At 41.5% G+C, this 20526-nt stretch overlaps 1 protein-coding gene across 2 annotated transcripts in view; it reads right to left on the bottom strand.

The window, feature by feature from the left end:
- astn1 (astrotactin 1) overlaps positions 1–20526 on the bottom strand; it is a 1605092-nt gene that overhangs the window by 715675 nt on the left and 868891 nt on the right. For both annotated transcript variants that reach the window (XM_078407397.1, XM_078407398.1), the window contains one exon: positions 9054–9191. In XM_078407397.1, coding sequence (XP_078263523.1) covers positions 9054–9191 — 138 coding nt within the window. The remainder of the gene's footprint in view (positions 1–9053; positions 9192–20526) is intronic.

Genomic DNA, 20526 nt, shown 5'->3' with positions numbered 1-20526 from the left:
ATCGAAAGGGATGCAAAGACTAAAAGCTCCAGCAGAGGTGAGTTTAAAGGAGAATGTTAAATGAGGAAAGAGATATGTGAAGCGTTTTCTGGTTTAGTTTAGAGATATAGTGCGGAAACGGGTCCATCGGCCCACTGAGTCAGCACAGACCAGCGATCCCCGCACATTAAAACTGTCCGACACACACGAGGGACAATTTACATTTTTACCAAGGTAATTAACCTACAAACCTGTACGTCTTTGGAGTGTGGGAGGAAACCAAAGATCTCTGAGAAAACCCACGCGGTCACGGGGTGAAGTATAAACTCTGTACAGACAGCACCCAAAGTCGGGATCAAACCCAGGTCTCTGGCGCTGCAAGTGCTGGAAGGCAGCAACTCTACCGTTGTGCCACCGTGCCGCCCTGGTATTAAGGTTTAATAGTTAAATGCATGGGTAAATATGATAGAGTATGAAAATTAGAGGTGTAATGAAGGTAGCAATGCAGACATCTCTGGAGTTGCTTGGATGCAGGAGATTACAGAAGCAGAGGCGTGAGACCATGGAGAGATACTAAAGCATTAACTCGATGTGCTGAGGTCAAGTCAAGTCAAGTCAATTTTATTTGTATAGCACATTTAAAAACAACCCACGTTGACCAAAGTGCTGTACATCTGATTAGGTACTAAGGAAAAAAATGAAACATACAGTAGCACGCAAACAATTCACAGCGCCTCCTCAATGAGCCTCAAACACTAGGGAGTAGAAATAGGTTTTGAGCCTGGACTTAAAGGAGTCGATGGAGGGGGCAGTTCTGATGGGGAGAGGGATGCTGTTCCACAGTCTAGGAGCTGCAACCACAAAAAGCGCAGTCACCCCTGAGCTTAAGCCTAGACCGCGGGATAGTGAGTAGCCCCAAGTCGGCCGACCTGAGGGACCTGTAGTTAGAGAGGGGGGTTAGAAGATTTTTGATGTAGGGGGGGGAATGTCCATTTAGGGCTTTATACGTGAATAGGAGGAGCTTGAAGTTGATTCTGTACCGTACAGGGAGCCAGTGGAGAGGCGCCAGAATCGGGGTGATGTGGTCCCTTTTACGGGTACCCGTCAGGAGTCTCGCTGCTGCGTTTTGGACCAGTTGCAGGCGGGACAGGGAAGATTGACTGATCCCAGTGTAAAGGGAGTTGCAGTAGTCTAGGCGGGAGGAAATGAAAGCGTGAATGATTTTTTCTGTGTCGTCGAATTGGAGGAAAGGTTTGATTTTAGCTATGGTTCGAAGTTGGAAGAAGCTGGCTTTTACCACAGCGTTGACTTGCTTATCAAATTTTAATGCAGAGTCAAATATCATGCCGAGGTTTTTGACATGCGGTTTGACTAGGCAGGATAGACTTCCAAGACTGCCTGTTATCGATTTGATGGAGTCGGGGGGGCCGAATAGGATGACCTCAGACTTGCTCTCATTTAATTGGAGGAAGTTCTGTGCCATCCAACATTTTATGTCCTCAAGGCAGTGTAAGAGGCTGTTTAAATTTGACTGGTTGTTGGGTTTCAGGGGGAGGTAAAGCTGAGTGTCATCGGCATAGCAGTGGAAGAAATGCCGTGCCTTTGAATGATTTGGCCAAGGGGGAGCATGTATAGAGAGAAGAGAATGGGGCCTGCTTCCATGCTGTATCTTTAAGCTAAACTAAACATAAATCTAAACTAAATGTTTTCCGAACTTCCACATCTTCACACCACAGATGAGACACGCCGGATACCTGGGCACACACATCTGGCCTCATACTCGACCTCAGGACAAATTGTTGAGTCAAGGAACATTCTACAAGTTTGGACTGAGCCAGATATATTCCATTTCTGATCCATAACTTCCCATCACCCATTGTTGGTGCATCATGTAAAATGCCATTCATCTAAACAGCATCACTCATCTTCATTAAAAAGCACGTTTAGGGGAGGATTTCCATTCTTTGTTTTAAGTACGATCAAGCTTTGACATTGTAAGAAAATAACTGCAGATTCTGGTACAAATCGAAGGTATTTATTTCACAAAATGCTGGAGTAACTCAGCAGGTCAGGCAGCATCTCAGGAGAGAAGGAATGGGTGAAGTTTTGGGACGAGACCCTTCTTCAGACTGATTTCAGGGGGGGCGGGACAAAGGAAGGATTATAGGTGGAGACAGGAAGATAGATGGAGAACTGCGAAGGGGGAGGGGAAGGGAGGGACAGAGGAACTATCTAAAGTTGGAGATGTCAATGTTCATACCGCTGGGCTGCAAGCTGCCCAAGCGAAATATGAGTTGCTGTTCCTCCAATTTCCGGTGGGACTCACTATGGCACTGGAAGCTCATGACAGAAAGGTCAGACTGGGAGTGGGAGGGGAAGTTGAAGTACTTAGCCACCGGGAGATCAGGTTGGTTAAGGCGGACTGAGCGAAGGTGATGAGTGAAACGATCGCCGAGCCTGCATTTGGTTTTGCCGATGTAAAGAAGTTGACATCTAGAGCAGCGGATACAATAGATGAGGTTGGCGGAGGTGCAGGTGAACCTCTGTCTCACCCGAAAAGACTGTTTCCTTCTCTCCTGAGATGCTGACTGACCTGCTGAGTTACTCCAGCATTTTGTGAAAAGAAAAGGTTTTGTCATTTATATTTTCAAATAAATTTATAATTTAAAAGAAAATTTGTTATTTTTAATTATTTAATCTTGTTTCAGCTCTTTCCAATTATCTTTGTTATTACCTCAAGTTGTTCATAAGTTCTAAGAGCAGAATTAGGCCATTTGGCCCATCAAGACTACTCTGCCATTCAATCATGGCCAATTCATCTTTTCCTCTCAATCATATTCTCCTGCCTTCTCCCCATGGTCATTCTTGATGCTGGGTTTCAACCCCAAACATCGATGATCCCTATCCATCCACAGATGTTACTTGACCCATTGAGCTCCTCCAGCAGATTGCTTCCTGCTCCACTCTTTTTCAATGGGTAAGTTATGTGCTTTAATTATTGAATTAAATGTTTTAATTCATTGTCGTGAGAACAACACTGTTCTCAATGGAATTCACAGTGTCTCACTTACACAGAAGTCTGAATAAGAGGAATTTGCAAAGGGAATACTTTCATCAGGTATAACTCAGGTAAATTTAAACAAACAAAACAAATGCCAAAAAAAACATGCATTTGGGAACGCCACATTTGGGTCGAGGGCGACACAGTGGCGCAGCAGTAGGGTTGCTGCCTTACAGCACCAGAGACCGGGATTCGATCCAGTCTATGCATGCTGTCTGTCTGTATGGGATTTGTATGTTCTCCCTGTGACCACGTGGATTTTCTCTGGTTGCTCCAGTATCCAAAGACATGCATGTTTTAGAGTTAATTGGCTTCATTACAATTGCTCCTAGTGCATAGGATAGAACTAGTGTATGGTGATTGCTGGTCAACGCGGATTCGGTGGGCCAAAGGTCCTCTGTCTCTAAAGTAAGTGTGCACTTAAACATAAAATACCAGTTGTGAGCAAATGTCACTATTGTGCGTCCGAAATAGTTGCAAGCAAGTGTTGGCTCTCCCACTGATGAAGTTGGAAAAAATTCACAGTTAGTTGAAATTATTATGTAAATCTTGTATCGTCCAAGATGGAATAGTTAACAGAGTGAACGTGGCAGCGATAGAGACCAGCTTCACCATGATGGACCTTGCAATCCTTTGAAACTGACCAAAGTCATTGGGTATTTCTAATGTGGATATTGACATCTACTTGATTACCAAGTGTGTCAAAGGTAATGGGGAGAAGGCAGGATAATGGGGTGAGAGTGAAAGATAAATCAGCTGTGATTGAATGGCAGAGTGGACTCGATGGGCTGGATGGCCTAACTCTATCCCTATGACTTATGAACATCCTCAGCACTGCTAGTGAATTTTCAAAGTTTGCAAAGAGAGAACAAACTGTGCCATGATACTGCAGGGTGTCCAGCTAGAACCAAACCAGTCACTGCTGCCAGGGAAAGGTCAAGAACACTTTTTAAAAATTCATTATAACTTATTGGATATTTCCCTTTGAAAAAAAATGATTGCAATGAGTTTTCACATGAATATTATTTCTGGTCAGAAAATGCATGCGTGGGAGAATGATAGAGAACTTTGCAGATTAGAATATCAGTGACATGAACTTTGGAAGGGATTTGTTGAAGAAAGTTTTTGTTGATTCATAAAGTCTGGTACTTTGACTTCAGACTCCTGAAATGATTCAACCGTTTGGAGCCTGTGATGGAAATCATCCTTTGTTCACGTTTATCTTGAAGAGCTGAGAGAAGGAATTATTGAAAATGAGAATTCAGTTTGTGAGCTGGTGAATCCTGAAGGTTGATGGTCTAATTTAAATTGGTTTTCCATTTTATGCTTCATGACATTTTAATATCAACTTTTTGTAGCATCACAAGCTTTGAAGCTTTCATGGACCTTCAGTCTCATTTATTGTACATCTCCCCAAGAAAGGAAATGATTAATCAGGTGTCAGGACAAGGCAACGCATTTTTTATATACACGTTTTTCTTTTACTAATGTCACATTGAACAGCTACTGGATGTAAAGCATATAACTTCCAGTTACAACTAATTGCTGTGAAGTTGCAGGGTGATTTGGACTCGAAATTACAGGAAAGTTAAACAATCCTGCAACAGATTAGATTTAAAATCTGTTCATTATTTTGAATCTGAATTTTCTATATTTGACACTAAAATTATTCAGATTGGGGCAGTAAATCAAAGCAAATGGTCTGGACTTTTCTTTGTTTAAATTGTTCAAATTATCTAAACATGCTCATGTGCAATTATGTTCAGCTGGGCACATAGAAATTCCTCAAAAAGACCCCCTTCCCCAAGAATCACAGTAAAAATGACCTTGGTCAGAAGCAGAGGTGAGCGTAAGGTTTTTCAACCGCCCCAATTTTCTTGCACACTTGAATTGTCAGATCATAATAACAGGTGGTGTTGGTAGTTTCTGTCTGGAGAGAAACTGAGCTGATGTGAAATAGCAACGCTCTCCATAAATCCTGACTTACCTCCTGAATATTTCTGCCATTTTCTGCTTTTGTTTCAGATGTTCAGCATATCCATCCTTTAAGTAGGAAGAAACTGTAGATGCTGGTTCATACAATAGACAATAGGTGCAGGAGTAGGCCATTCAGCCCTTCGAGCCAGCACCGCCATTCAATGCGATCATGGCTGATCACTCTCAATCAGTACCCCGTTCCTGCCTTCTCCCCATACCCCCTCACTCCGCTATCCTTAAGAGCTCTATCCAGCTCTCTCTTGAAAGCATCCAACGAACTGGCCTCCACTGCCTTCTGAGGCAGAGAATTCCACACCTTCACCACTCTCTGACTGAAAAAGTTCTTCCTCATCTCCGTTCTAAGTGGCCTACCCCTTATTCTTAAACTGTGGCCCTTTGTTCTGGACTCCCCCAACATTGGGAACATGTTTCCTGCCTCTAATGTGTCCAATCCCCTAATTATCTTATATGTTTCAATAAGATCCCCCCTCATCCTTCTAAATTCCAGTGTATACAAGCCTAATTGCTCCAGCCTTTCAACATACGACAGTCCCGCCATTCCGGGAATTAACCTAGTGAACCTACGCTGCACGCCCTCAATAGCAAGAATACTAAATACTAAGGATAGACACAAAATGCTGGAGTAACTCAAAGGGTCAGGCAGCATCTCGGGGGGGAAATGGAATCGGTGACATTTAGAGTCAGAACCTTTTCCATCCTTTTGTTTTTAAATCATTCAAGAGACTGTGATACATTTTCCTAAATATAATACATAAGCTGAGGGTTTAGATAGATGGTAATAATGCATCATAGGTACACAATGCACAGTAGGAGACTATTTAGGCCATGAAATATGAGCCACTTGTGCAAGCCAGGCACCATTTGTCTGTGACAAACCATTGCTTGTTTTGCATTATTTACTCAAAAGTCTCCATGTACCAATTAACAAAATGTCAAATTACAAACCTCCAAAAGATTTGCCATAAAGAAAGGTGGGAAACATGCCAACATGCCGAGGGGCAACAGGTAAATACTAATTGATATTAACACACTGCACCAGCCAGGGGATTATTCAGGTTATACCCTTCCAGTGATCATTGAGTTGCATGGAAGCAGGGTTTACAGGAGCTGTGCAGTTCTTCTGTATGAATGACTTGTTGATGGTGTGGACTATCCATTTTACCTGTAAAGTGCCACTGTGTAAGAGTGCCGAAGATGGATGGAGGGAAAGGAGCAACAAAAAAACTTTATGCAGCTTTCTTTTTCAACAAGGTTCAATCTTTCATTGGAAGTGAATGGCTTTAGCCTTTAGAAATGAAGTGCAGTGCAGTCAGCATTTAGGATCCATCATAGTTTGGTGAACAGCCCGAGTAATCATTCCCTTCTCAGATGTTTCAATTGCAAGGGACACATTATAATTTGATATTACATTTAACAAGGTTTGAGTACAGAGAACAGTACAGCACAGGAAGAGGCCCTTCGATCCCAAGAGTCTTGCCATTAACTGTATATTTTCCCCTTATTTTCAACCTCCCTTACCCAGAGACCCGGGTTCGATCCTGACCACGGGCACTGTCTGTACAGAGCTTGTATATTTTCCCAGTGACCATGTAAGTTTTTTCCAGGTGCCCCAGCTTCCTCCCACACTCCAGACGAGGAGGTTTGTAGGTTAATTGGCTCTGTAAATTGCTCCGAGCATGTAGGATGCAAAACTGGGATAACATAGAACTAGCGTATGGGTAATCATTGGTTGGCACAGACTCAGTGGTCCAACTCTTGTTTCCACTCCATCTCTAAACTAAACAAAAGAATATTTCTCAGGAAAAGTAGGATGTGGCAAATGCTCACAATAAAAAAATGCTATCATCATCAGAACCATTGTCTTTCTCTCATTTTCAGATTAAATGCATCCAGAAAATTGTTTTGATGCACAACCAAATGCAATTCATAACAATCTCCAGGCATAAAAAGGCATGACAATGTCAGAGAAGATATACCCACATGTCTGTTCTTTGTGAATACCTTGGCACAGTTAGCAAGGTAGGAAGGATTCTTTTGCCTGAACAGCATTTTAATCCTCTAGCTACTGGGCAAATGCATCAAGGCAGGTCACGTCACCCACATTTAAAATGACTGAATTTCAAATCATGCCGATTGCTGGTTATCCATTTCTGATGTGGATACCTGCTGGATAAGTCACTGTGCAAACCAGATGTGAACGATAAAACAGTCAACCAGTCAGTGCTGGTAAGAGGGAGTAGGGGAAGATGAATGTGACTGTCTTCTTCACTAGATGAGTTCCATCAGTCAGATTCTTAAGGGAGGAAAGACCTCGAAGGCAGTGGCATATAGTATTCAAGCAAGTGTGCGAGAGAAAATGAGATCAGCACAGATTTTGTCGACTGCCGAGGTAGCTAATCCATCAGCATGGATTCAGCCGGGTTAGACTCGGATGCTGAGGAACATATGGTACAGAGCACCAATCACATTGAACAATTACCACACAATTAATTCCTAAGGGTTCAGTCTCAATATCCAAAATTAGACATATCTGTGGCTCAAAATGCCAGTTAATTTTAGAAAAATTAAATCCCTTGTCATTCTTAATGTTTCCCGACATCATTTATTAACTATATTGAACGTCTGACCCAATATTTTTTCTTTGCAGGATATTTTGCATGTTCATGACCTTTAAAGGAAATAGAAATGCAATGTTGCCTATGCAAGAATAATTTCCAAATTCTGGATGCCTTGCGCAATGACTTACTTAACTCTTTGTTTCCTCTCATAAAATTGTAAGGCATAAGTAATGAAATATTAAGTAAAATTATGTAATGCCAGAGATATTCAGGCCCAAAATTCACCAGAGATCCTAAGTTTGCATGGCAATTGTACTTTGGATATCTTAGGTTGCTCATTGCCAAACCAACAGTTGTTGCCATAAGCTTAAAGACTTGTAGATTAGAACTAGGAGCAGGCGCAGGTCATTTGCCTCCTTGAGTCAGCTCCATTATTCAGTAAGACCCCTCTTCCACCTCAACATCATTTCTAGAACTATTCCTATATCCTTTGGTTTCCTTTAATGCTGAGAAACTCCATTGATCTTCACCTTGAATCAGCACGGACTGAGACTTCACAGTCCTCTTGGGTGCAGAATTTCTCTTCAGTTTATTCCTTCACGATTTAGCCCTCATATAATGCTGGGAATCCTAATTCGAGGCTCCAAAACCAGTGTAAACTTCTTCCCTGCGTCTACTCCTTCAAGCCCTTTTGAATGTTGTGTGTTTCAGAAAGCCACTTCTTATATTCTTATAAATTCTCAAGGCTGGCCTAGTTAATTTCTCCTCAAACTCTGAGGCTCTGTCTCAGTCTGATAAACCTTCAATTCCCTCACAAATGCAAACTCTCAGGCAAAGAGAGCAAAATTGTACAATACTCCAGGTGTGGCCTCACCAATGTCTTAAATAACTGAAGAAAAAAAATTCTACTCTTGCACCAAATCGTCATATAGTGAAGGCCAAGGTTAAAATTCAGTGTGTAACTTCATACAAAATTATTGAAAGGGAAATAAGCAAATGAATGACTCACTGGGTCAGGCAGCATCTCTGGAGAGAAGGAATGGGAGACGTTTCGGGTAGAGGCCCTTGTTCAGATTAAGTCAGGGGAGAGGGAAACTAGAGATATGGAAGAACATCACCCCTTCCTTCTCTCCAGAGATGCTACCTGTCCTGCTGAATTACTCCAGCATTTTGTTATCTTCGGTGTAAAACAGCATCTGCAGTTCCTTTCCACACAAATGAATGACTCAGTTTGTGGCAATGCTGTAATCATTTTATCAATGCAAGGGTTCCTATTAGTGAGTCTTGCTTGGTATCTCCTCAAATCTTCTGTTTCAAGTTGGAGCCGCACCAAAAGACCAGGTTTGCATAAGCTGAGATAGATCTGATTTAATCAAAGATGGATTGAGACCAACCTGGGAAACTAGAGATCAATATCAACCAGACTCGCTCCCTCTCGGTCTCTCAAACTTTCTTACCTGACCTCAACAGCATCCTCCATCACTGTCATGTCCGTTTTGCATTTAGCTGAAGGGTTGATTGCTAGCTCAGCTGGGGGAATGACAAAGCTTTTACTCAGTGGCAGCCACATTCCTTCTCCAAGCGTGTAGGTAAACCTGAAAGACACAAAAAGCATATGTTCCAATGTTCTGTGCACAAGAGGTTCAAGACCAAAAGATTACAGAAGTTAACAAACTACAGTTAACACACAATTTCCTAATTTAAAAGTTGACAATGAATCATTAGACCAATTCATCACACAGACCATATCAGACCAGGGGCAGCACAGTGGTACAGTTGCTGTTGACAGCGCCAGTGACTCATGTTTGATTCTGACCATCGGTGCTGCGTGTCTGGAGTTTGTCCATTCTCCCAGTGATTGTGTGCTCCAGTTTCCACTCGCATTCCAAATACATGCAGGTTTGTAGGTTCATTGGCTTCTGTAAATTGTCTCTAATTTATAGGATAGAACTATTGCATGGGTGACAATTGGTTGACATGGATACGATGGACTGAATGACCTGTTTACATGCTGTATCTCTAAAAGACTTTGCACCATTGTCTCCATCTATACTTCATGCTGTTTTAAGCAGCCAACATAATCAAAGACTTGTCCCACCCTGATCATTCCTTCATCTCCCCACTCCCACCTGGCAGAAGGCACAGAAGCTTGAAAGCGCACACCTGGCTCAGGTACAGCTTTTTTCCCCATCCGTTAGCAGGCTTCCGAATGATCCCCCATAAGCTTGGGCACTGTTCCATTCACCTTTGCCCCCATTGAGGACATTGGATTTTGTCCACAGAACTGATGCAATGCTGAGAATTATATTCCCCTTTGTATTTTCCCCTTTGCTCTCTATTGTTCTTGAGTATGACTTGATTGTATTTATTTATAGTATATCTGATGTATTTGAATAGCATGTAAAACAAAGCTTTTCATTGTACCTCAGTACATGTGACAATAATAAACCTAATCATTGCTGTGCAAACCTATTCATGAAGTACAATCACAGGGCGGCACAGTGGTAGAGTTGCTGCCTTGCAGTGCCAAAGACCCGGGTTCGATCCAGACCACGGATGCTGTCTATGGAGTTTATACATTCTCCCTGTGACCACATGGGTTTCCTCCAGTTGCTCCAGTTTCCTCCACATTCCAAGGATGTGCAGGTTTGTCAGTTAATAGGTTTCTGTAAATTGTTCCGAGAGTGTAGGATAGAACTAGTGCATGGGGTGATTGTTGGCTGGCATGGACTCAGTGGGCCGAAGGGCCTGTTTCCAAACTGTATCTCTAAACTAAACTCATATCAGGTCAGTTATCAAAGCAGCAGTTCAAATCTCTGGACCATTAATCTGGAGACTAGAAATTCTGAGCCGAGGAATTTGAATTCAAATCACTAAATAAATCTAGACATTAGTTGTCTATAAATCTATCGTCTTGATTGTCTTGATATTGTCTCTATTAATTGTCTATAAATTAGTTGACTATTAATAAATCCAGACATTAAGAAGTTGTCTCAGTGAGGAATTAAACTAGTGGAGTGGCATCACAAACTCATCTGGTTTACTAATGTTTATGAGAAAGGCAAAGTATTGTCCTTACCTGGCCTGTGTTTGCTTAGTAACGGCCTCTTGAGTTCAAGGCCGAATAAGCTTGGACAACAAATGTTACATAGTGGCATCAATGGAAATATTTTTCCTTGAAATCTGCTTTTAGATGAAGGGGGATTTAATTTTATTTTCTTCCCATCTGCAGGCTGTCTGTTATCTTATGCCTTCTGGTGCTATAATCACGAATTGTGCACCTGACACAAACTAATATCACTACCAGACTTTCGTTTGACCAAGATGATATTTATATTGTTTCTGCTAATGGAAGGACTCGTGTAGCTTCTTGTTGTAAAGAAAATAGCCAATGTGTCATTGAGTTGGGGCATTGAATACAAGAGTCAGAGAGTCATGTTGCAACTTTATACACTTTAGTTAGGCTCCATTTGAAGTAGTGTGTACAGTTGTGGCCATCCTTTACAGGAAAGATGTGTAGAAATGATCCGCAGGTACTGGTATATACCCAAGATGTGGAGGTTTTGGAGATGATGTATTAGTTTATCTGAATGTTCACTAGATTGTAGTGCTTTACCTATAAGGAGTGGTTGGACAAATTATATCAAAGACTAGAGGGCACAGCTTTAAGGTGAGAGGGGCAACTTTAAAGGAGACAAGAAATGCAATTTTTAATTTTACACACAAAGTGGCGGGTGCCTGGAACACGCTGCCAGTGTAATGGTAGAGGCACATATGACAAAAGCATTGAAGAGGCTTTTAGATAGGCACATGGATATGCAGGGAATGGAGGGATATGCATCATGAACAGACAGAGAAGATTAGTTTAACTTGGCATCTTGTTTAACACAGACATTACAGGTCAAAAGGCCTTTTCCTGGGCTGCACTGTTCTATGTTCTATATTATTTGTTAAACAAATACAGAAAATGCTGCACAAAAAAAACTGCAAGACAGGCAACATCTGTGGAACGAAAACAGGTTTAATGTTTCAGGTTGGAGACTGTTCTTCAAGACGGAAATATCTTCAATCTGAAAGGTTATCAGTAATTTGTCCAAAGGCAGTGCCTGGCCCACTGAGTGCTGCCTGCTTTTTCTGTTTTATTTCGGACTTCCAGACTTTGCAGTTCTTTCTCATTATCATAGCGTCATACATCACCCATTTGTATCCTCCCCACATTTTCATCAAGTCCCACCAGAAATCATCATTGGAAGCACGCCGAGGACAATTAAAGGCAGCCATTTAATATTCTGACCACCACCTCTTTGGAATATGGGAGGAAACCGGAATATTGAAGGAAACCCATGCGTTCACAGGGAGAATGTTCAAGTTGCAAAATCATTTGTGGAATGAGAAGGAAGTCTTAATTGAAAGAATTGTTTTACAGAGCTAGATAAATGGAGCAGAGGTATTTAAGAACACATGGGGAGAAGGGAGGGGGAGAAGGGAAGGGGAGAAGGGAGGGTGCTACACCAATGCAGGAGTAGTTTGGGCCCAACGGGTCCACTTGGTCTAGTATCTCCTTAAAACTTTGCCCCTATTACCTTAAAGCTGTGCCTTCCAGTATTTGATATTTCCAACCTTGGAAATAGGTTCTAAGTGTCTACCCTATCCATAACTTTCATATGTTACATGGTTCCATCATGTCACCCTGCATTCTCCAGTGTTTCAGAGAAATGATCCAAGCCTGTCCAAAATCCCCCTGTAGCTAATACCCGTAACCCAGGTATCTCTCAGGTAAACCTCCTCTGCACCCTTTCCACAACCTTCCTGTAATGGGGTGACCAGAACTGCAAGCAATAATTCAAATGCATCTTAACCAAAGTCCTGTAAAGCTGTAATGCAATTTGTGCCATCAACTAGAACCCGAGTTAGCTCCTTACTTATCAACCATTTGAGAAATAAGGGACGTCAGTTCGCTGGTCAATCCAGACATCTAAGAAAGGTGATGGCTGGAGTCCCACAGCAGCCTGGAGCTTGGCTGGATTGGGCCCTGCTCATAAGAACGAGGACTGGACTTTGAAAATGGTGCCAAAACATGCTGCCTCATGCATGTGGGATCAGTAGACTATTTCTGCATACTTGTAATCAGGGATGCGATTTCACTCTGCGTTTGGACTTTGCACGTGACAATAAAAGCACCATTGAATGATTTTGAAATGGTATTAAGTAAAACAAACAGGATTGTTATTTGAATGATCCTATCAAAGTGTATACATAATGTAATGTATTTTATGATTTGATATTGTTACTACCATAGCATTCTGTATATTTTTGGTTGCCTCAACATAAGAGAATGCGGTTGAGAAATGGAACAAGGTTGACAAATGGGTAAGGAAACGTCTCAATAATAGGAAATCACTCATGTATTGCTCACTGCGGAGGCCTTCCTGAGGTGCCGTGGTGCCTGCCAACAAGTCTCGTGGGTCGGCGGGGTCGGGGACCCACCCAAAGGCCTGACAGGGAGGGAGCGTCGGCCTGACAGGGAATGAGCGTGGACCGGTAGGAGGATGTACTGCACTAATGCCTCCAGCGCCATCAAGGTCGGCTGCAGGAGGCGCCCTGGGACACAAAGATGGCCAGACAGGCCGACCGGACTTTGGACTTCGAATAATGGCACCAATAATGGCAGCAACTGCATGTGCAATATATGCAAGAAAATTTTCACTGTGCAGTTGCACTTGTGAAAATATAGCATTATTGACGATCGACAGGCAGGGACGCTCAATCTAGAACAATAGTTTAGGATGGACCCAGGCAGTAAGATGCAAGGCTACAAATTCAGGAGTAAGGAAAACCTTGAACAAATACAAAGTAATATACAAATATAGTATGGAACTACTTAGTAGACCCAGTAGCAGCAGTGGAAAGCTTCAGGTTTGGGACTCTTCATCAGAAGTTCTCATGAAGGTTCCCAGACAAGAGTTAACAGTTTCTCTTTCCACAGATGCTGCCTGACCTGCTGAGTTTTTCCAGCATTTTCTGTATTCATTTCAGATTTTCAATATCTAGATTTTCCTGCCACATCCCAAAGACGTGCGGGTTTGTAAGTTAATTGACCTCCAAGTTGCCCTTAGTGTCTAGTTTATTTACATGCTGCATCTTTCAATTCAATTCAAGCTTTGCATTTGAAGGTCATTCATGATGGGAGGCATGGTATTGTTGTGTGATCTCTTATTAAGCAGATGAGAAAATCTGATGAAATGATTGATGGTTCTTATTCTTAAAATAAGTGGATATTACAAACATCTTGTTTTGATTAAGAATCTTTCCCAATCTGCTTCATGGCATTAAAATAACATCTTTATTGTTACAGATGCAGATTGGAAGTACCTGCAAATAAATTACGACTGAGAAAAATATAACATGCACAAGTGAAACTACTTAGTTATGTTTTATGGGACAATGATAGTGTTGTAATTATTGAACTTAGTTGTTTTCTGCAAGAAATCCAAGCTTCAGGGCACTTCATGCATAGCATTTACAAGGACAGTAAAACAGTGACTTGCAGCAAAGAAAAAAACTATTATTGTTCTTTTTCATGGATGAGAAGAAATATAGAAGATAAAATGGTCAATGTGTTTAATGTGTCTGAAATTTCATAGCGAATAAATAGAATTTAAACAACTGAACAGACGGGAGCTTATTTCAGTAATAAAAATGGCAGATGTCTCCAAGACGATGAAAACATTGCTGAAGTGAATATTGCAAAGATGCCTCTACATGCATGGAAGCAGCAACATGGCAGGTCAGCAAATATAAAACAATGAAAAATAATCAACTCTGGAAAAAATACTCTTACCCTGACAATATTTGAATGTGGAGGATGCAAATTACAGGGTGGATTCATTATGTGAATAGAAGGTGCAGTTAAATGGAAGCTACATACACGAGTGCAAAAGATATACATTATTCTGGCCTGGAAAATGAGGCATTTAAATAGGAAAAGCCCATTGAACCATTGTGCACACTCTGCCAGTCAATAAGATCAGACTGAGCAAGTTCAGCTAAGGTTTGGTTTATTATTGTCACATGTATCGAGATACAATGAAAAGCTTTGTCTTGCATGATGGCCAAACAGCTCAGAAACACCACACATAAGTACAATCAAGTGAAACTCAAGTATAATAGATAGAGCAAAGGGGAAGATACAGAGTGCAGAATATACAGTAGTTTTCGTTTTTATAGCGAATCAATTGCATAACAAAGTCTGGGGTAGAGGTGAATTGGACAGTACCCTAGCTTTTTGAAGGACCTTTCGGAACCCTGATGGTGGAGGGGAAGATGCCATTCCTGAGTCTGGTGGTGCACACCTTCAGACTTCTGTGCCTCTGTCAGCTGGGAGCAGGGAGGTGGAATGACTGGGGTGGGACAAGTCTGATTATGTTGGCTGCTCTTCCGAGGCAACCTGAAGTGTAGATGGAGGCACCGATGGGAAGTCTGGTCTGTGTGATGGACTGGGCTACTTCTACAACTCTGCAATTTCTCGTGGTCTTCAGCAGAGCTGTTTCCAAACAAAGTTGTGTGGCAACCCAACAGCATGCTTTCGATGGCACATCTGTTAAGTTTGTAAGAGTCACTGGAGACATGCCAAATTTCCCCATCTCCTCAAGAGTTGTGGCTTCTTGACTGTACACCAATGTGGTTGATCCATGACAGATCATCAGTAATATTGACGGCAAGGAACTTGAAGCTCTCACCCATTTTGACTTCTGCACCATTGATGCTGATTGGGCCATGCACTCCACCATTCTTTATGAAGTCGATAACTAGCTCCTTTGTCTTGCTGACATTCAGGAACAGGTTGTTGCCCTGATGCCATGACATTCAGTTCTCTATCTATCTATATATTAGCCAAAGAATCATACAGCAGTGAATCATTCCCTTCAGCCCATCAGGGCAGCACCAATCATCAGCATCTATTTATACTAATAATTGAACCATACAATCATAGGCCTTAATTTGAGCTCCAGCTTCATCTTTTACCATGTCTATCGTGAAGCTTACCAACTACGGGAAACTGTCTATAAGGGCTGTTCCCTGATTCTTGAGTCACTTGCCTGTTCTCATTCCCAAAGATAAAGTACAGTCCACTTCCTTGTAGGAATCTTTACTTACTGCTACATTTTAAACTCTGACCACAAGATGCAGGAAAAGGAGCAGACTATTCAGCTCTTTGAACCTCCTTCACACTCCAGCAAAACCATGGCCAATCCAACTTCCTGAACTCTTTCCATAAATTTAAATCCCTTGCTGATTAAAAGTCTATCTCAGCTTTGAATATATTCAAGAATTTCACTTCATTGGCTTTCCAAAGCCTTAATCATTTGAGATAACAAATTATCACTCTTCTCAACCTTGAATGGACAGCCCCTTATTCTGAGACTAAGCCGTCTAGTGCAAGACTGAGACTTAACATCATGAGATATTAAATAATATGTGCATTTAATATGTGCATATTTAACATTATGAGCTTGCGTATTATTGCCTCTCACTCTTCTAAACACCAATTCACCGAGACGTACTTGCCAGCCTTATCTTATGAGAAGACTGCCCCATACAACTGATCACCTTAATGATAACAACAAAAAGTCTGGAATATTTAGCAGATCAGGCAAAACCTTTGGAAAGATAAAAGGATTACATTTCAGAATGCAAAGGATCTCAGACCTGAAACACAACCTCTGTTTCTCCCTCCTCATAGATGCTGAAGGGTTTGCACCAATTTCTGTATTCATTTCAGATTTCCAGCATTTATTTTTGGATTTTCATCATTCTGGTGAACATTCACTCAATTGTAGAAATAGAACTGCAGATGTTGATTTATTAAAATAGACAAATACTGGAGTAACTCAGCAGGTCAGGCAGTATCTCTGGAGAAAATGGATAGGTGAAGTTTTGGGTCAGTTCAAGCTTTGCATTTGCATAATCTAAAACATTACCTATCCATGTCCTGGGGAGATGCTGCCTGACCTGTTGAGTTACTCCAGCACTGCATCCTTTCTTCTCTAAATTGTCCCGTCTTTTATTAAAATAAAAGGAACAAAAGCTGTGCAGATTAGTCTCACTTGCACTTTGCAGAGTTTGAGTAAAATGTCCATACTTTTACACTCTTGAAATGGAGGCCATCATTGCATTCATTTCCCCGATTCCTGCTGCATTGGTATGGTTGCTCTCTGTGTACTACATGCAAAGAGCTCCATGTCCAAGCTTTCTACAGTGTTCCTCTGTTGAAATCAGCACGTTTCATCATTCTTCCTTGCAAAGTGAACCACATCATATTTTCCCACATTATTCTCCATTTCCCAAATTTATTCACAAACTCGACCTGTCAATCTCTCTCCGTAAACTCTAGCTGTTCATCTCTCCAATGTAATCGACCTGCCCACTACCTGCTTCTAACTAACTGGTCATAAACTAATTCCTTCATTCAGTTTATTATCCCTGGACTTCCAAGCCCTGAAGCCATTGTTCGACCCAATAGAAAACATTCAAATGCAAGTGGGATTACTGAGGAATCAATTAGCTTTCTCATGGCATTAAGCTAGCTGTTTTTTTAAGCAGGGGAGCTGTTTGTAAATTGAACTCCTGTCAATCCTTTTTTGATGCTGCATTGAAAACCCCAGAGTTTCCTGACAATCTTCATCCTGGACAAACTACTGAATCAGCATTCCTGTCTATCAGTTCATCTATCTCACTCGGTGCAGAATCCAGCAGTGAGCACCTACTAATAATCCACACCGCACTCATGTCAGTTGTCAGCCTTCCATCAATTTCCAAAATCTCTTCTGAAAGACATTCATCAGTGCTTGTTAAGGGCATTTAATAATTCTGATGTCCTCCATTATATCCATCACTTAATCTCCTGTTGATTTAAGAACCATTGACAAAATTGACTTGGTTCATGCAATTCTAAAAATGAAAAAATTCACTATGCGCTGCCAATTTTCAAACACATTTGTCAACTTGCTCTAAAGAAGGTCCAGACCCAAAACATCACCTATCCAAGTTCTCCAGAGATGCTGCCTGACCCACTCCGCTACTCCAGCATTGTGATTTTTTGTAAATCGGCATCTGCAGTTCCTAGATTCTACTCTCAACTTGCAAGCTTAGTGTATATTTTGGGGTTTATGTGGTTGGCTTTTGTTAATCAATAAGTCTTTGCCAACCTGCTTGTTGCCATGCTGAAGTCAGTCAATAGATTACCACCAGTCTGATGTCAGAAAAGGGACTCTTTATAACCATTACCATATGTCACCTGCATATGCAACCATGACATTTGCCCGATAGAATATCAAAAGTATTCAAGTGAGAGTTCGACATAGCTCTTAGGGCTAACGGAATCAACGAATATGGGGAAAAAGCAGGTACTGTTTCTGGATCAGCCATGATCATATTGAATGGCGGTGCTGGCTCAAAGGGCCAAATGGCCTACTCTTGCACCTACTTTCTATGTTTCTAAACCACAAAACCAACCTATTAAAAAAAATATAAGCAAAGTGCAGGTTGTATCTTTCAAAGTAACTTGTCAACTGGTTGAAAATAACAGCCCAAAACATGAATGGCTCAGCACATGCATTTACAACTAATTTGCAGAAAAACAACTTTAAATTTGCTTAATACTAATCTAAGTGAATAGCAGGCAATTCTTGAAGGTTATCCAAAACCAAAATGGCAAGACCACCCATAATAAATGGCAAGGCCATAATAGGTTCTGATGTAACATAAACCTCAGCCCTGAATGTCTTTGATATTGAGAGCACATAAGACTTGGAAGGCTAATTACATCTAATCCAAATTTAGGAGCATTTGACATTCAAAAATTAAAATGTAATTGATTTTGAATATTTTAATTTCATTCAAAGACAAATTGAACAAACATTAAAATATTTTTAAAATTGCAGCTTCCCATTCTTATCCTCCATCTCACACTTTCCTCTCATTTGAATGGCACATGTGCTAATTCCACAGGTAGCTTCCCAGTAAAGGTGAGGAAGCTTTCAACAAATTTTTGCCTCATCTCTGGACTAGACAGGAAATCCAGAACTGTCTCAGTTCAAGACAAGTTTAGAATCTCTGAATAGATGTTCTCTGCATAGAACAAAGTGCTGGAGTAACTCAACGGGTCAGGCAGCATCTCAGGAGGACATGGATCGGCCATGTTTTGGGTCAGAACCGTTCTTCAGACTCATGTCATTCCCAAGCTTGGTGACAACTTAATGCATTAGATAGAACTGTTGGCATCTGTTAGAAAGTAGTGGGCCCACACAGCCTCACTTTTCTGCACAAACAGATTTTGATGTTACACCTTTCCACTCTGCTGCAGATCTTTCAACCTTTCCTACTTGGAGAGAACAGGTGCAGGAATGCTGATCTAGCGACATTTAATCCACATTTAGGAGCATTTATCATTAACGATGAATAGTGCAAAGGTCATGAAAACATAATTGCAACCAAATATCAAGGAAATCCAGCAGAGTTCAAGGTTTAGTCACCCTCTAGCTTGCTCAGCAACCATGTTTTAGTTATGCATCTTGGAATTGCACACCATATAAAATCTGCAGGACATGCTTCTAGAAACCTCTTAACTTGGCATAAAGCTTGCCTCTCCTGTATACTTAAGAACTATTTGTCATCCAGTGAACGTGAACGTACGCCACAGGTGAACGTCTTCCAGTGAACGTGAACATACGCTTGTGAATGTGAACGTACGCCACAGGTCAGCCCGCATACCAAGTGTATAAAGTTAGATGGAACCAGGCAGCCCAAGGTGGCTATATTTAATGTTTTTAAACCTGCTCTCTTTATTGATCCAAGCAACACTGGCCATGGATTCCAATCAACAAACCATTGATTACAATGATTATTACAATAGGGCTGCAGCTGACAGGTAAGGAGGAAGTAGGACAAGATTCCATTCAACTGCATGTTGTTGATTAAAACAACTTCTAAACAGACCCTTCAGCCAACCGAGTCCATGCCATCCATCAATCACCCATTCACAACAGTTCTACGTTATCCCACTTTCTCACCCACTTGCAACACACAAAGGACAATTTGCTGAGGTCAATTGACCTACAAACCTGCAAGTCTTTGGCATGTGGGAGGAAACCAGAGAACACTGTTTTTTAAGAAGAGCAGGAAAGTTATTCCAGCCAATATTTAACCAGGATTCAGTAATTTCCCCCAAAAAAACAGCCATTGGGCTATTGTGTAGACAGAAGGAACTGCTGATGTTAGGTTATACAAAAAAAAACAAAGTACTGGATAAAACAGCAGGTGAGGGAGAATCTCTGGAAGACATGGATAGGCATGTTTCGGGCTGGGGCCATTTTTTAAGAGATAGGTGGATACATAGAAACATAGAAACATAGAAAATAGGTGCAGGAGTAGGCCATTCGGCCCTTCGAGCCTGCACCGCCATTCAATATGATTATGGCTGATCATCCAACTCAGTAACCTAAGGGGGAGGGGGAGTTTTGTTTAGCTTATGGATGGACAATGGCAAGGATGAAAAGAAGACAAAAGGGTGTCAGACAAGGACAGCAGGAGTAAATATGCACCCAGGGAAGAGATATAGGATGGAGGGAATGAAAGGAAAGGGAAAGGGGTGGGTGTCAGGTTGGGGCACAGGCAAGAGAGGGGGGGAATGGGAGGTGGGGGGTTAATCTGGATGCTAGCACATTGATGTTTGGAGGACTTTGCTTCATTTATATCAGCTGCATCACCTTCCACATCACAAGACTGACCGCAGTTCAAAAGCACTTTATTGGCTGTAATGCCCTTTGAAATGCTGTCATGAAAAATGCCTCGTAAACATTTTTATTTATTCCCTCCCATTGCAAGCAAATGCATTGGCAAAGAAAATCTCAATTCTGAACAAATGCTCTC

This window comes from Rhinoraja longicauda, chromosome 11 (assembly GCF_053455715.1).
Source record: "Rhinoraja longicauda isolate Sanriku21f chromosome 11, sRhiLon1.1, whole genome shotgun sequence".
In the NCBI taxonomy this organism is placed as follows: domain Eukaryota; kingdom Metazoa; phylum Chordata; class Chondrichthyes; order Rajiformes; family Arhynchobatidae; genus Rhinoraja; species Rhinoraja longicauda.
This window is presented reverse-complemented; position numbering and strand designations above follow the sequence as displayed.